Here is an 18,416-nt window from a genome sequence, read left to right as displayed (position 1 = left end):
TGGACCGCGAGATCATGACCTGAGCTGAAGTCGGACACTTAACCGACTGAGCCACCCAGGCGCCCCGATACTCAATCTTTTAAAAAAATATTTTTTAATGTTTTACTTGTTTTTGAGGGGGGGAGGGCCAGAGAAAGGGAGACATAGAATCTAAAACAGGCTCCAGGGTCTGAACTGTCAGCACAGAGCCTGATGTGGGGCTTGAACCCATGAACCATGAGATCATGATCTGAGCCAGTCAGTCGCTTAACTGACTGAGCCACCCAGGTGCCCCGATACTCAATCTTTTTAACTGATTTAATGGAACAAAACATAAACACTATTAATTTCTGTATGTTATATTTCACTTAAGTAACTTCAAGAAAATTATTTTAATGACATGAGTCCACACAAGAATCCAATGCAAAGTTGATCATGCCCCAAATTTTATATTTTAAAATATCAGAATTTTTTACTTATATGTAATGTTTCAATAGCAATATTTTATCACATGGAATTCTGTGTTTTTTTTTCTGCTTCTCTAGATTAGTTAATACACAGATGCAGCTGGAAAATTTAAATTCATATTTAGTGTCACTGAAAATGTATTGTAAAATAATAACAAAATATTAGATTAAATAACTGTTAAACACTAGGGGTTTCCTAATACCATTATGCCAAGAGTGTATCTTCACTTTGCCTTTCAATTTAGGTATTTTCTGTTGAGATATTAAGTGACCAAAAGAGTATCTTAAATATTTCAGTACCAATAAGGATAATAATAACTAAAATTATATTGGGTTCCTAAATATTTCCCACGTGCTTTGTATAACTATTAATCAATCATTACTGTAATTAATAATTATAAAATAAATATAATTATTGATCACTGTCACACCCTTGTTATAATTATTTTGCAGATGAGTAAAGCAAATTACTTGTCCAGGTTTTCTCAGTTAGTAAGTGGTATAATTAGGGCTTGAACCAGTTGGTTTTGACTTTATCGCTTTGCATGCATTAGGAAAATTAAATAAAGTCATAACCAGATGTGTTATATCATAGGGCATTAAAGCTATGTATTGTACAAAAATCCTGAATGAAAAATTAAGCAAGACACTATGTTTTCTTCTGATAAGTAACTCTTAGGATGCTGAGTAAACCACAAGGCTTATAGCACTTTGGGGAGCTGGAAATTTATTTCCGAGGAAAAGGTAAAGAAAACCTGGAAACAATATTAGTACGCCTTTAAACATAAGAAATGCTAGAATGAATATATTATCTTGGGGGTAGACAGAGATAGCTAAAGAAAATATTTTATTTACTTTTAAGAGAAGGCTGTAACCACTCTTATTCATATAAACAAACAAACAAATACACTAACCATGCACAAGAGACTCAGAAAACTCTATGACATTTTTTTCTTTTATCCGGACAAATAAAAAGTAAGTTTAAGATAGTTATAATCTGGTGTTCTTCATTGTGGGTGTTCTGCTAAATGTCATCACCTAGTCAATATATGAGGCATAATTCTGTTTTAGAGTCGCAGGGTGAGAACATTTTGTTCATTTTAGGGTTCATTTTTCTCTCTTTATTCAGAATTAGATTGAAACATTGAACAACATACTTCATCTGTCCTTTAAGCTTGGCAATTTCCATAACTTTGCTATTTTTTCCCTAACATTATTGTGAATTATAAAAGCATACAAATATAGCAAGATTAATTAAGGAATACAGACAGTTTCAGGAACCATGAACTTGCGTCTTCATATTCAATACTACATGGCTAGAGAACAGTGATGTTTCTGATGGATTTGATAATCCCTTGGCTCTATAAGTCTCCAGGAATCCAATGAGTGCAAATACTCCCAAACTCGAGAGGTAAGAAGACAGCCAAAGACCCTCCTCAGAATGAGGAGTCCCAGGCTTTCGTTTAAGAATTTAAGTATAAGATTAAAAAAAAAAAAAACAACCCTAAACCATACTGCCTTTTAAACAAACTAGATCATTTAAACAAACTAGTTTTAAACAAACTTAGTCATTTAAAAAAATCCCCCAGGTTCTTATGTTACATGGGGCCATGCTATCATGGCAGTAAGTAGCATTTTAAGTAATTCATGAGTAGGGCCAATAGACCAGATGATATATAATGTTGTATGTTATAAAGACCCCCCCGCCCCCTACACATATACAGGCTTACACATTCACACAAAAGCAGTGCTCCACCAGGTGAAGCCTTTTTCTCTCAAGTCTGAAATGTAATTCCTGGTGTTGAGTGCCATCTGGTAAATGGAGTTGCCCTCAGATATCCCCAAGACCACAATAAACATGCAACATGTACATATAATAAAAGGGAAACCTCAATTTTATTGTGTGGCTTTTAAGATGCTAAATAAATGGATTAAACAGTTGCTTTGAAAAGTACCTTATTGTGAATATTCCTTTTTTCTTACACTAATGATTTTATCCTTGTTGGATTCTCAATTCAGAAAAAAGCAATCGATTCCCCAAGTTCATACATTTTACTAATATGCCAGTGTCCAACATGCCAGGTGTGGAATGCTTAAGCTTTATAAGTTTGGGGGCACTGCAGATTTAACAAAGCAGCCAACACCTGGAAATACATAAAAGCTGGCCTCTAAGCACAAGGTGATGAGTGTTAGTTAACTAGGCCCCCTGGATTCAGAGAAAGGCCCCTCATGGCTCAGAAAAGAAAACTAAAAAGGCAGCATCACAGAGTTTAGCTTTAGCTCAGATTTCCTGGTGTTCTCAAGGCCTGTCTTCTCTATTCCCAAAAGTCAAGACACAGGTTTAGTTATGACTATCCTTTTGATTTTTGGATAATTTATTTTAATCTGTACCACACTATTGCCTTATAGAGACACTGATGAACTGCAAGGAAAAAAATGCTGATCTCTGCATAAGTGTATATGATATATTTCTAGAGAACAGATAACCCCGCTTTTTACTCACTTGACAAGTCCTACCTTGTGATGAGGCACTTTAACTATTACTGTCACTTTCCTGGATGTTGCTTTGTGGTCTCACCACAGACTCTGCAACAGATTTCCTGGGAGTGTGGCAAAAGTCATGCATGAGTGAGTGGCTGAGTCTATGATTTGATTGAGTAAACATTAGAGTCTGTTGAATTTAAAAAAATAAAGAAAAAACTGTACATTATGCCTATAATGTGTCCTAAAGTCCTGTCTATTGTTTTCAATTAGGTCATTTTTTTATTTTATAGGCAAAGACTTGCCACAGTCTCAGGACCCGATGTTGGAAAGTACAGATTGTATCCAATTCCATGGAAGACAGATGTTTTGTTAAAAATACCTATTTTACTAAGATTTTTCTCATGACCAATTTTTCTGTTCTTGTGTCTATACTTACTCTTCAAACAATGAGCTGTCTTCAGTCATAGTTACTTTATGTTCAAAAGACAAATTAATTGAAATCCTGTTATTCGTGTTCAAACTACGTAAAATGTGAATAGAAAGAAGGGGGAATTTCAAACTAAATGTCACCAATATACAGATTACTCTTCAGTGTTCTCTTTTTATTACATCTTTAACATTGTCTTGTTGTGTTCCTCTTGTTGAGCCTATAATCACATTTAGATGGCATTTATATTAATCATCTTAGACTAGATCAACATTATCTAATAGAACTTTTGGCAATGATGGAAATATTCTATATTTGCATTGTCCGCTAAGAGATCCACTAGCCACACACATTTCTCTATTAAGTACTTGGAACAAAGCTAGTGCAACTTTAAAGTGTAGTTTTTATTTTGCTTAATTTAAGTTTGAATTTACATAAGTGCTTTGAGGCTATCATACTGACAGCATGGATGTGGGCTTTGTGGGACCATTGCACTCACTCTTGAACAATTTTTTCAAATGAATAAGCCACCATACCTGTTTGTTTCATTTTTTTTTTTGATTCTGCTTTATGTATTTAAAAACACTATTTACCTGAGGGCACCTGGGTGTCTCAGTCACTTAAGCGTCTGATTCTTGATGCCAGCTCAGGTCATGATCTCACAGGTTGTGAGTCCCAGCCCTGCAGAGCCTGCTTGGGATTCTGTCTCATCTTCACTATGCCCCTCCCCCTGCTCGTTTCTCTCTCTCTCTCTCTCTTTCTCTCTCTCTCTCCCTCTCCCACCCTCCCTCTCTCTCTCTCTCTCAAAATAAATAAACAAAAAAATTAAAAAAAACTGTTATTTATATGATCCAAAGTTTTAGTTGAACCACCATTCAGTGCTAGACATTAGATACACTTTTATTTATTTATTTATTTATTTATTTATTTATTTAAACTTGTTTTATTTTTTATTTTTTTTTAAGTTTATATCCAAATTAGTTAGCATATAGTGCAACAATGATTTCAGGAATAGATTCCTTAGTGCCCCTTACCCATTTAGCCCATCCTCCCTCCCATAACCCCTCCTGTAACCCTCAGTTTGTTCTCCATATTTCTGAGTCTCTTAGGTTTTGTCTCCCTCCCTGTTTTTATATTATTTTTGTTTCCCTTCCCTTATGTTCATCTGTTTTGTCTGTTAAAGTCCTCGTATGAGTGAAGTCATATGATTTTTGTCTTTCTCTGACTAATTTCACTTAGCATAATACCCTCCAGCTCCATCCACATAGTTGCAAATGGTGAGATTTCATTCTTTTTGATTGCTGAGTAATACTCCATTCTATATATATATATATATATATATATATATATGCACACCACATCTTCTTTATCCATTCCTCCATTGATGGACATTTGGGCTCTTTCCATACTTTGGCTATTGTTGATAGTGCTGCTATAAACATGGGGGTGCATGTGTCCCTTCGAAACAGCACACCTGTATCCTCTGGATAAATACCTAGTAGTGCAATTGCTAGGTCATAGGGTAGTTGTATTTTTATAGTTTTTTGAGGAACCTCCATACTGTTTTCCAGAGTGGCTGCACCAGCTTGCATTCCCATAGACACACTTTTAAATTCTGTTTTCTGAACATCAATTACCCAATAACAATTTTCTATCCTTGGAATATATATTTCTTCTTCATTAGGAGCTCCTATTAAAGAAACCTGTGTCTGAGTCCATTTGGGCTGCTACAACAAAATGCTACAGAGTGGGTGGCATACAAACAAAAGAAATTTATTTCCTACAGTTCTGGATACTCAACGTTCGAGATCAGGGCACCAGTGGATTCAGTCTGGTGAGGGCCCATTTTCTGGTTCATAGATGGTGCATTTCTGTGTCCTCACATGGTGGAAGAGGCAAGGGGGGAGTCCTCTTTCTGGGGACTCTTTTTACAGACACTAATCCCATTCACAAGGGCTCCACCCAAAGCCCCTACCTCCTAATACTATCATCTCTGGGCATTAGGATTTCAGTGTCTGCACTTTAGGGGAACACAGACATTCAGATGATTGCACCTTGGACTTAAGTCAAGGCAAATTAATGTGTTGGCCAACATTTTATACATACACCCTGAAATGAGCTATATTATGTAAAGGAAATTAATACAAATTACAGTGAATTTTGCAATATTTCCTACATTAAACGTAGTCAACATGAATTATTCAGTGGTGAGGCCTATAGATGACAAAATACCATTTAGAGGGAGGAACAAATAAGGAAGGAAAGAATGAGAAAATAAGGTTGCATGGGAACGATAAGCAATACCAAAAATTATGCAGGTGCTTCTTTCTCAGATGTGGAAGGTAAGAATTGTATGATGACCACGAAAGACTTCAGGTAAGTAGACTAATCACATTTTAAAGCTGGGAATGATGTTGGAAATCTCTCAAGCTAGATTTCTGTCAATGTGGAGACTTGATACCTGGACAGCTGTGGCTTTGAGTCACATTTTATTAACAGTTTAACCTCATGCTAGTTACATATCACCTCCAAATCTCACTTTCTTTACCTATAAATCAGTGACCATAAAAATCCATACCTGTTAGATATATATATCTCTTTTTTTTTAAGTGTGGGGGGGTGGCTAAGTGAGATAATACATTTGAAATTTGGCACATAGTGTCCCATTTCTATGGTAGGGAAACTGAGATATGAGTTGAATTAATTTTCTCAATTAGTGACACATTCTATGAGATAGCTGGGATCCGAAGCCAAGTATATGACTAAACTGAGTCCATGGGAGTAGAAGCACTAAACAGAATGACACCACACATGTGCCAGTCACTTAACAAGTTAAATGATGAGTCCAAGAGCACACAACTCATCGGTGGTCTGCAAAGCACAAGGTCATATCAGCTTCTTCCATTTACAAATGTAAACATCACTTGTGCTTAAGAAACATGGGGCTTGTGAAGACACAATGTTTTAAACTACATGCAGCCTTTTGAAACAGAGAGTACATCAATGTATCTTTTCCCATTCAATCCATCTAGTGTACATGGTTTACGAGAGACCTTGATCTTAGATTTAAAATGATATTATATTGGCAATGAGCATTCATCCTGTATTTAAGTAATTACACAGACTGTAGCAGTTAAAATATTTTCCTTGCAAGATTCTCTGGTTCATCAAAACATTTTCAGATACATTTTGGGGGATTTATTTGTATGAACAGTTTAACACCTAAGGAGTATAAAGGTAATAGCAAGGGATGGGCAAATCATCATTACTATAATTTAGAAAGAACAAAGAGAATGTGTTATCAAGACAAAGTAAAAGAATAGCACAATTAATAATTTATTTCATTTGCATATTTGTTTATAGTTTTGGGAGAGTTTAAGGTATTTATATATTGGTTTATTTTGTAGCTTATTATTGAGCATCGTTTATGTGTTCCATCCTGGGCTAACAGTGGTGATTATAATCTTAAATGAAAGACAGGTGGTTCTTCTCATGGGGCTTACAGAAATTTCTCCATCCTACGGAATGTGACAAACTGTTCAAACCTCACACTTGGATCCTTATTCCTTTGGAATCGTGTGGAAGTTATTTCAGGATAGAAATAGTGTCCTTAAGTTTCCTCAACTATAAAAATGGGAATTATGAGAATCTTTTCTTAATGTAAGTTTACTGTAAATTGGGGTGCCTGGGTAGCTCAGTCAGGTAAGCCTCCGACTCTTGATTTCAGCTCAGGTCATGATCTCATTGTTTGGTTTGTGAGATTGAGTCCCACACTGGGCTCTGCACTGTTAGTGCAGAGCCTGCTTGGGATTCTGTCTCCCTTGCTCTCTGCCCCTCCCCTGCTTGTGTGTGTGTGTGCACAGGTTCTCTCCCTCTCTCTCTCTCAAAATAAATAAATAAACTTAAAAAAATTGTAAGTATTAAGACAAATTTTGAAGAGTATTTGTCACAATGCTTAGCATACACTAAAAGCTCATTATATATTAGATACCATTTAACATAGAGAAACCAAACTTGTTAAAAGAGAAATATAAACATAATTATAGATAGGTTTAAGCATTTATTGTATTCAGAATTGTGAAAATGTGTGCCCTATTAAACAATTTTATTCAACTTCCTTGTGGTGCCCTAAATCTCCTACCCAGGATGGAGTTTGCTCCAAACCTATAATGATAATTGCAATCATACTTAAGGCTCTGATTCTGCTTTCTCTGAGAGAGAGAGAAAGTAAATACAAAGATTGGTCGCCTTTATTCTTTACCTACACGTATTTATTTATAGAAGAATCTAACTTCTTTAAAAGGAGTTTGAATGCTTGTTAATAAAGCGCAAGAGTTGCTGTAGGGCCTTTCAAGATCATGGTCAGGCAATACACTGAAATTGAGATTTTCCAAAAAGGTGTATCGCAAAGTAAAAAGGAAAGTAAAATGGATACTTGGGACACTAGAGGGAGGCTACCAAATGACTTTTCAGTTTGCTTGGTTTTGTTTTTATAAGGAGAAAATCATTAAAGAGAAGGAAATGGTAATATAATGTATAGATTGCTCAAAAGTAATTATCTTAATCTCAAGCTTCTCTTGCAATCCTAAACCAAGCTTGTTTTCTGGAGGTGGGAGTGGGCAGAGCTGGAGGAGGAGGGATGAGAGTCATGCAGTAAGGGAAGGCTGTAGTGTGAATGGTTTTAATTTTGCTCACATACACTTCCGTCCAAGCTGTACGTGGCCCCAGGGTCATTTTCACATCACACCCGCTATCTCTTCCTCTGCCCGCAGAGACACTGGTTCCTAGTTGATGCATCTCAGAGATGCATGGGGGCAACTCTTCCCCTGAATCCATCCAAAATAAAGCAAAATAAATCCATCTTGCCTAAAGTAATCTGAGCATCACCTGGAGATGCAAAGACAAATCCTTTCAATAAAATGAGCGTTCTGAGCAATGATCTCACAGATTCTGCAGACATGGGTCCCCCCCACTCCTGCCAATCCACACAAACTCCTTATCTCTCAGTGTAGATTTAGGGAGGCTGGTGGGTGCATTCAGAGGGATGGAACTGGAGAAGAGAGGCATATTAGTTATTTACGAATTAAAACAGATTGAGAAATTTCCAGTGAAAGTTAGTCTTAGAAGATATGTGCACCATATAGACACAGATGCATGAGAGTGGCGCACGCCTGTGTGCGCGTGTGCGTGCGTGTGTGTGTGTGTGTGTGTGTGGTATAAGGACACATAGTCCATGCTACATTTATCTGTTGGGGACAGGCAGTAGATAATCCTAATCTCTTAGACATTTTAAGGGAGAGCATGAACACATTTTATCGCCAACCCTCAATCAGACAAGTTTCTTTTATGCACTTCAGGCACATTTGTGGTGATCGCAGAGGTAGTACAGCTTCTGAAAAAAGCAGCCTGCCCTGCGGATATTGGGCAGGGGCAATTTTCTTACCTGACACCGTGGGTGCTTTCATTTTGCTTGTTTATTTTTACCCCCCAATACCACACCCTTTTCTTACCTAATGCTTTTTACCTGGGCTGGACCCGCCTGGTTCTGCCTCCTCGCCTGCCTCCCTCCTCTCTGCTCCGTCTCTAACACCCCAAGGAACCTGTGCTAGTGTTTTGAATCCCTAGTTTGCTCTAGCAGTGAAAGTAGACAGATTAGGAGCTGAAGCACATTTGACTGAAAGGCAGCTCTTTGCTTTCTTCTTATGCTGCTTCCCCTTCCTCTTTTCCCAAAGAGACATGTAAACACATGTATTTTCCTGTTTAAATTTAGCGAATTGGTCCTCTGCCTGTCCCTTGATTTAGCTATTGGGCTGAGCCTTGCTCCTCCCTTCCCTACTCGGATAGGAGCCACAGGGATCTGGAGCTCGAGCTTCCAAATTGAGCTGGCCTCAGGCCAGGTGACCTTTTCTTTGTAAGTTTCTTTCCTAAGCAGAGTTGAGGGGGGGCGCGGGGAGCTGGGATCTCTTTGGTGTTGTTGGGGGGGTGGTTAGTGAGGAAAGGAAGGGGGTGGAAGAGAGTAAAGGGCTGTTGTTAAACAGTTTCTTACCGTAAGAGGGAGTTCAGACCTAGATCTTTCCAGTTAATCACACAACAAACTTAGCTCATCGCAATAAAAAGCAGCTCAGAGCCGACTGGTTCTTTTAGGCACTGAGTCGGAACAGGCTTCTCTCAGCCAGGCATCTCCTCCAGTGGGATCCGCCAGCCCGTCCAGCAGCACCATGTGGGTGACCAAACTTCTTCCAGTCCTGCTGCTGCAGCACGTCCTCCTCCACCTCCTTCTGCTTCCCATCCCCTATGCAGGTTAGTCTTCTCTTTTTCTTCTTCATCATTACGATTTTAACTCTCTCCTGCTAACCTTGCCTTTTCCTAACTCTCTCCACCCCATCCCCAGCATCCTTCCTCAGCTCTGTGTGTGGCTTGGGTCCTTTAAACCTCTCCTTATGCTTCCTTTTGATATTCTGTTCCTGTTTGCAAGGCATTTACAATGATAATTAACATCCCCTCAGTGCGCTCCCCCCCCCACCCCCCAACCCAATCCCAGGGCTCTCTTAGCCTCTTAGCTGTGGACTGTGGGACAGGAATGAAGTGCTAACACTGGCTTGAATTTTGCTGGTTTGGACAAGTTGAAGGCTGAACAGAAGGTCTGGTCTGAAGAGGGGAGAGGGACTGTCAGTACAGCAGGGACTCACTTCTTTCCAGAGGATATTTTTCCATGACGTTCCACCACCCCACGTCACTCAGTCAACATTCAGGGCTACATGAAGACTTTATACAGGTTCTCATTTGGAGAAGGCAGATTAAGCCCTGAGTATATGCATGTTATAAAAATGAAAGAGAAAGCCTGTCTTCTAAGATCTCATTCTGTCTGGGTATGGATGTCTGCCCTTTGAAACTGCAGTGCAAGGGAGGCAAAAATTGTGTGACTCTGATTAAAGCTGCAGAAGGGGTCCTTTCAGCCTCCCATTTTCTCCCCTGAATTTATAGGTTGGGAAGGAATTGCTGGTGAGTTCATACTACCTTCCTGGAAGTGTAGAGATTTCATCTGCCGCTTTGGGAAGTTTTCTGTTGTTATCAGGGCAAGAGGAAACATCTGTATTTGGTCGTATTATCATGGTAGTGGCTGAGATGCCAGAGGGAGAAGGTAGTGAGCACCACGGGTGGGCACAGGGGAATAAAAGAATGGAACAAATGCCCACATGGTAGACATGGCCTTTTCATAACACAAACCAGAGAACCGGCCATATCTTTTGAGATAAGTTAAATATGAAATTTATTGGAACTCTGATCTAGTCTCTGATGTAATGCAAGGGTTGAAAACATCAAGAATTTGCTAACTGACAAGGAAAGACATTCAGCCCACCTGGCTTTCTTCTTCAATCTTGTGAAGTGGTCCTTTTGAGAACAACACTGTGTGGGAAGGGCCGATTTGAAAACATTTAGGTAAGGTTTCTGAAGAGGTGAAAAAGAAGTGAGCTCAATCAAGCACGTTGTCATGCTTGAGGTATGTCATGCTAAAATGAACTCTCAGAAGACACTGCTGATTTCAGGAGGTTTAGGGCATAAATTGAGAGCATGGCTAATATCTTGAGGGCTTTCATTTTTAAAGATTCAAACGTTGATGGCCTGAAGTACAATATGGTTACCTGAAATCATCTGTGCTAATGTGAGGGAAACACAATGTGGAAAACCCAAACAGTAGATCAACCATAGACAATGTCTATTTGTTTTTGGCATGCATTACGGAGTTTTGGCAGGAGATATACATTCGTAATGATGTTTCACTTTGGCTAATGTTGAAATGACTGCGTTTCCTGAGTATAGGGAGAATGCAGCCCCAGAGTGTGCTGGCAGGCAAGGAGAGGACAATTGGGGATTACAGATATGCTGTGAATAATTCCTGAAGTGGATAATGGTAAAATTGTCATCAAAAGAGGGTCTGGCTTGGTTTGGGTGGTAAGTTTATTTTGATAGGTTTTTTTTTTTTTTATGACATTCTCCAAACTGGAGAATATGGACAGTCCTCTTAGAACATACCAAGAAAGTTGGTCCTTTTTTATATCATCTCACATTGAACATTTAGGGCTTTTATTGTTAATTGCTTTTGTTATGCTCTTAGATTTATCCCATGAGTCTATATTTGCACATATTGTAAAATAATACAATGGGAGAATGAAAGTGGATACTTTAATGAGGTGACTATCAATCATGAGCAGGATGTGTTAAGGAGATACTTTATAGAAAAGTTTCTGAAGAAATATGCAATATAGTGACCCTGGCCATCTTTATAGGAGTTGGTCTACATAGAATTACCCTCTATATGCTTCTACCTACACTGGAAACTAATATCCAGTACCCTGTAACAAAAGAAGCACTAAATAAGTTCTTGATGTCCAGGAACCTGTGAGAGATATAAAGATGAACAGATGTGAAAGAAACCCACATTTGTTGAGCAACTGTTATGGGCCAAGCTCTAAAAGAACTTATTTAATTCTGATAAGATTGGCATTATTCTGCTCATCTTACATGGGGCACCTGATTTTAAAGACTTTAATTCTCTTTTCATAGTAAAGGGATAGAGCTGAGATTCTGACTCAAATCTATGAGAATGAAGTATGTGCTGTTTTTTTTTCTTTTATTTATACTGAAGCCAGAAGCCGTGAAATTAACTGAAATTGCCTTTTAAAAATCCATTTTGCTAAGTAATGTAAGAAAAACTCTGTGTTAGGAACACTATTATACTATGACTGAGAGTTCATTTCTAGCGTAAGAAGTTGGGGGAAAATGTGGTATCCAGGCTGAGTATGAAAAGATGGATGGTAGTATGATCGGTACCTAGGTCAGAGGAACACAGAATGACCAAAGGCATAGAGGTGAGAAAGTATGAGCACAGGTAAGCATGTGGGATTGGTGTACCTGAGTACCAAGAGGGAGTACCATGGCCTGTGATTAGAAACTAAAGTAAGGTCGTATGCACAGACATGAATGGTGTGCCAAAGTATTCTGAACATCATGGGTAGCAGTTGGAAATTTTGGAGTTGACAAGATACCTGACTTAAATTGTACTTCAGTGTGGTTGTTTTGGTTGCTGCGTGGAGAAACAGTTGTTGGGAGAAATAGGGAGGAGACCAGACGGAGGCTTCTATGACAATGACAATGACCAAGGAAGCCGAACGAAGGTGAAGAAGGGAGGCCCTGAATCTCACCTTGACTATTGCTCCATTTTCTTTGCAAGAGACTATTTTGCTGCTTCTCAAATACCAACTGTGAAATCCAAGTCCTTAGATAACAGCAATGAAAATGAAAATGTGGACTAGTATTTATGATTCTTGTCTTTGGGAAGTTTAAAGTCTCCAGTCACTACCGTTCCCTCCATTAATTATTTGTGTACTTTCATCTTAACATCTTGCCACTTCAAGCTGTTAATCACTAATCATGTGGGTAGGTTTCTCAGAATATGTGGAGCCAGATTCCTGCTTCTTTCCACACCCTGCAAATCCTTTCCTTGCATGATTTTCCTTTGAAGTCAATGGTTAGACCATACAGAGAAGAAAATATATGAGGTACTGAGAGAAATGAGTGTGAGGCCACGGACCAGAGGGAGAAATGTGTCTTTCTTCAAGCACCTTGATACATTTGACCCTACTTTCTGTTTGTAGGTTTTCACTAAGATCCTAATGATTTCAATTCTAAAATAGGGATTTTAGGTTCTTCAAGAAATATAGCTTCCAGAATGTTTTCCTATACTAGGAGAAGAGGAGAAAGGAGTTGCAATTTAAAGTACAAGAAAGCATGACAAAATTGCAGTGATCTCTCACCCTTTGATTTCATTTCAATATTTTGTTTATAAACTCCAACTAATAGTTATACAGAAAAAATAGTAGAGAAAAATCTGATCCAAAGATATTTTCTTTGAGTTTCTTCCCAAATTAAGCTGGTCTTTTAACTGTTTTCAGTAAAACAAGCATCAGTTGCTAATACATATGGAAGAAAAAGTTGAAACTATTTTCAGCAAAGGAGTTTTATTTTCACATTCTGTTTTTGAACGACTTCTGTTTTGAATTTTTCTTTTATTGAAGAAGAAATTAGTTTTATAGATGCCTGGATTACATGATACACAGCTAGCTTCAACTTCACATTTTATAGTAATTTATTACTGACCTAGTAGAAATGACTAAATTATAAGGGAAAGCTTCTAAATCATGAGAAATAAATAGTGAAAGGGAATCCTGATACCTGGCTCCCATTGCCTTTGATAAGCTCTGTAGCCCCAGACAAGTTTTTCACACCTGTCTATTATCTAGTAAAGGAAAATCGTAGATTTGTTTGCTTTTCTGAAGGCTTTTTGATCTTTAGATGAAAGGTGGTGATGGAAAAACTTATCAGCAAGCAAGAGTTAGGCTACTTTTGTGAGAGTCACACATTAACACATTTCAATAGGACAACTGAGGATCTGTAGAATTAAACACAAACAATAATCCCACAGAGACCTCTTTCTTCAATACTTGCCTTCATATTGCATGGTATTGAGAAAAGAAACTGGGGCATTGACAAGGGGTCCTCTTTTATTTGATAAATAGTAAAATGCATATCTTAATTTAATGTTTGCCTTACACTTCTAAAATTTAGCTTTATGCTCTTCTCTCACACCTAGACATTTATAATGAACACATGCATGAGGCCAATTTTAATTCTGTATTGTTAGTTAACTGAATTTATTTGACATAGATATGACAAACATACATGTGTGTATATACACACACACGCGCGTGTGTGCACACACATATATATAGTATATGTGCACATTTCCTTTTAACCAACAGTTTTATTTACTGGATTTTCAGCATCATTAACTACTATTTTTTCTAAGAAATACTCATATGTATATAGGAAATCAGATGATTATTATTCTGTGAAACATTTCATAGCACCTAAGAAATAGTGCACTATGGTCAAAGCAAGAAATTCTTAATGTAGAAATGTATCTCCCATTAACATGGTCCTGTGGCAGAAACCAAAATGTGAAAAGAATTATACCACTTCTTTGCTTGGGAGAATAACAATTTCTTCTCTATGCCAGAAATTAAAGAATGGAATTTCAAAAACAAAGCTAAAACTTTGCATATTAATAACATTTTTTAATCCAAATTAACTTCCAAATATCTACTTAATAATTAAATAGCTTCAAATATAACATAACTTGCATTTTGTAGATTGAGTAATTGGTATATTAGCATTTCAGGTAATTAAACAAAGTCATTTGGCAAGTCAGTAAGAATGCCAGAATTATCATCTGTCTGCCAACGTTATGCAAGGCATTTGGTCCACACTCAATAAATAACATGTTGATAGATTATTTGGTTGATTGAATTTCTATGTTAAAATGTCATTTAAATTATATCTGTTGTACCATAGCCATTCCATCTTGTAGGACAAAGAAAAGTTGAAAATGAAAACATTATTACAGAAATTAGTACCAGTCTTTTGGGGATTGTGTTCTGGAGTTTTACAGAGAACCAGAAATTTAGAGGACTTCATGTTTTCTCTTATTTATTGTGGACTTCAGGTTAGGATAGACATTAATGAATAGCATCTGCATGTTTAATAAACCAACTGGAGCCAGTGGTTGCTGGCAAATTTGAGAGTATGATGCCATTGTTTGTACCTCACTCTGCTAGCCATATTTCCAAATTTTCTGCACAAAAATTTTACCCTCTTTTCTTCGCATATTTCACCACATATAAAGAGCAGGAATGCATTTCCTGTCTTACCATCCAAATTTCTTCTCTACTGATAGCCCTAAACCAGATCTTCAAAAAATATTTGTAAGCCATATTTCTACATACTTTCTTATAATTCTTTTAAAAAAGGTGGCATCACGAGTGTTTAAGAATGGGGGTTCTGAAGCTAGGCGGTTGAGTTTCAAATGAGTTTTGCTTAAGGGGCAATTAATTTTTCGTTGTGTCTCAGTTTCTTCATCTTAAGAATGAAGATACTGTTACCGCTTTTGTTACAAGGATGTTCAAAAGAACTGGCAGGCAGAAGAGAGGCACAATCATGCCTCTCCTTAATACACAATAGGCGCAGTCTCTTAGACATTTTCATTCTCATTGTGAAGATGGCGACCATCGTTAGAAACTAGGTAACTTTGGGCAAGTTGGGAATAAAGAAGTAAGCGCTTGATACTCTGAAGTTATCTACAAGATTAAGTCTTTTAGGATGTTTTAGTTCTGTTTTTCATGTTTTTAATAGGAGGCTTCATGCTATCTAGGGGCTTTGGAGAATACTTTCATGAAGAAAAATGATATTGCTACATTAAAGGATGATGTTTTACACACATTTGATTTATAGTAGTTGGCTTGATTTCAAGACAATTCAGTGATACTAAGAAATAGTGCCCCGAAGCACAGAAAACACTTATGAAGGAAACGAGAAGGGCTAAACTTGAGTAATATGAAATACTTCAAAGAGAGTCAGAAGAATTTATCCACTGTGCCATTTTCTAGTGAGAAGTTGCTCACATGTAATTGAGTTGGCTTATCTAATTAATACTATAACTTACATAAGGGCCAACTGTAGAAGGAAATGACAAATTTAATTATAGAGCATGATATGATAAGCCCGGACATTTGCTTACATACTGTTTGGAGAATATCATGTCATTTATTTCTTTAGAGTGAACTCTGTCCTAATTTTTAAAACCATATTTCATTTTAAAGAATGTAGATGAGTGACTCTACATGACAAGTTATTTATTCTTCACTGATTACAATATTCCTCTCTTGCTCTTAACTATCTGAGAGTATCAATCCCCACCTCACTTCACCCCCAATCCCTGGAGATCTAGTATGTTGTCAGATAAAATCACTATCTTGTGGATGATCCTTAAGGACATTTTTTTTTCTATATGAGCCTTAAAAGCTTTTCCTCCATTTTTTTAAAAAATTATTATTATTAATAGAAGGACAGAAGAAAAGAAGAAACACACTTCATGAATTCAAAAAGTCAGCAAAGACTACTCTAATTAAAGAAGACCCATTACTGAAGATAAAAACAAAAAAAATGAACACTGCAGACCAATGTGCCAATAGATGTATTAGGAATAAAGGACTTCCATTCACTTGCAAGTAAGTTGCTTCATTTTGTTCTTAGGATAACTTTCCAAATACAGCATCTACTAATTATCATCATGGTTCCCCCCACTTTTTGGATTCATGTAATTTGCCCTTAAAAGTATAAGCTTGACTTGAGTTTTCACTCATTATAACAGGAGATGTTGCTCCCAGTTGATGGAAATGTGAGTAAGGGAGAGCACATAAACTGATACCATTTAGAATCCACAGTGCCTCTGGTTATGGAATTTGTGTTTTCTCATCTTATGAATAGTTGAACTTTAGAAACTAAAATTCAACTAGATTGCCTTTTATCCAACATTTTAAAGTATTCTATTCAGAGTAAACATTTATTTTTTCTTGCAAGAGGAGTGGAGGAATTTTCAGAATATAAGTTGGGCAAGAGCCAGAATTTACTGCAAGTTACGTCATTGTCTTAAGGGATTGAAATAAAAGGTGTTGAGAGAATTAGATTAAAAGACTAGAGGGATTGGTGTCAGCAGCAAAGGCTATTCAAAAAGAGTTAGGGGATAGTGATGATGAAGTTTTAGGTGAAAAGTGATGGGGCAATTCAAAGCGGTATGAAGAGATTCCAAAGGCGACTTTTCTTATCTTTTGAAATTCCCTGCCTAACCTCACAGGGAAGAACTCCTTCCTACTTTGCCAGTGAGCCCAAGGATAAAACTCGGGAGTTTCGGGCCATGAAGGAGACAATTGCATCTGAATAATTTTCTGAGTTGCCAGAAGAAAATGCATTTCCCCATTCTTCCCCATAAACATCCCAGCCTCTCACTTACTTGACACCCCTTTATTCCCTATCTCATTCTATTTTGACAGGATTGCATGTGGTATCTTGTCAATTTTGAATTCTATTCATGATCACATTTGGGCAGTGTCATGTCCCATGAATACAGATTTTAGTAAAGTCGAGGCAAGTGACCCTACTTTCATCTTGCCTTTTTTTTTTTTTTAGATAAATGAGTGTTTGGCGCCTGAGGGAAAGAGTATGGTCAGAGAAGGTCCTCGACAGATGTAGGAAGAGAGACTGTCTCCTTTCTATTCATTTATAACTCCTCTGGAAGTATTTTTCTTGCCAAACTGCCACTTTCTGGGAGAGATTTCCTGGCAAGGGGAGTGGAGAATTGACTTTGCATGTATATTCCTGTGATAATTCTGTTTCTTTCCCTGACTTTCCTGCCTTGGGATTGTATAAAATGAATTAGAGAAAACTACTCTCAATCAATGTCATAGCTGTGTAGATCTACAGTAATGTTCTTTTTGCAATTGAGGAGGTTAGATTTATTGTATTTTCCCCTCACAGGCTTGGGAAGGTGAGTCGAAGGAAATGGGAGAAGTTCATCTCATTATTGATTTTTAACTCTGAATCTGAAAACACACTTTCCTGAATCCACAAGTAAGGAAGGCATTGTGACCTCCCGATTTTCACATTTTTCACGCCTTATCTCTAGTAAACAAAAGAAAAACTTCTCCCTTTGTTTTATTCAAGAGGAACTAAAATGATTTTGCTGCATTAAAGAACACATGTGACCTGATTAAAAATCTTTACATATCCCACATATGAGGTTTCATACTTTCCTACTATATTCTGGTTGAGTTATATTTAGTCTTCAAATTTATGGCAACCTGTGCAGAAAACCACATGTATAAAACCTTTGTACAGCCAAAGTTCCTCTGCCCAGAAATGTGTCATCCTTCTCACTTGTCTATCCCAAATATACATATGTGTTTGGAATCACTAAATATATTAGTTATTCAGAACTCAATGGGCATACTGTGATACTCTGAAATTAGACTCTTAATGATTTAAAGGATTTTTTTTGCAGGCTTGTTATATGGACTAGAATCACTGAAAAGCAATGGCAAATATGCAAAAATGCTTAGAAAATACCAGTAAAACTTTATGAAAGCATCCGTGATTCAACGGGTGCA

General features: G+C 37.3%; 1 protein-coding gene across 4 annotated transcripts in view; it reads left to right on the top strand.

Annotated features, from left to right (window-relative positions):
* Positions 1–9,110: 9,110 nt before the first annotated feature.
* Positions 9,111–18,416, top strand: part of HGF (hepatocyte growth factor) — a 77,821-nt gene continuing 68,515 nt past the window's right edge. For 2 of the 4 annotated variants that reach the window (XM_049641355.1, XM_049641353.1), the window contains exons 1-2: positions 9,336–9,657; positions 16,316–16,481. In XM_049641355.1, coding sequence (XP_049497312.1) covers positions 9,576–9,657; positions 16,316–16,481 — 248 coding nt within the window. In that variant the 5' untranslated portion in view covers positions 9,336–9,575. Of the gene's footprint in view, positions 9,269–9,331; positions 9,658–16,315; positions 16,482–18,416 lie in introns of those variants that run through there. The other 2 variants (XM_049641354.1, XM_049641356.1) reach the window with 2 other exon arrangements.

The sequence above is a fragment of the Panthera uncia genome, chromosome A2, assembly GCF_023721935.1.
Source record: "Panthera uncia isolate 11264 chromosome A2, Puncia_PCG_1.0, whole genome shotgun sequence".
Classification (NCBI taxonomy): Eukaryota; Metazoa; Chordata; class Mammalia; order Carnivora; family Felidae; genus Panthera; species Panthera uncia.
Note: the sequence above shows the minus strand (reverse complement) of the source record. Positions and strands in the feature narration are given on the sequence as shown.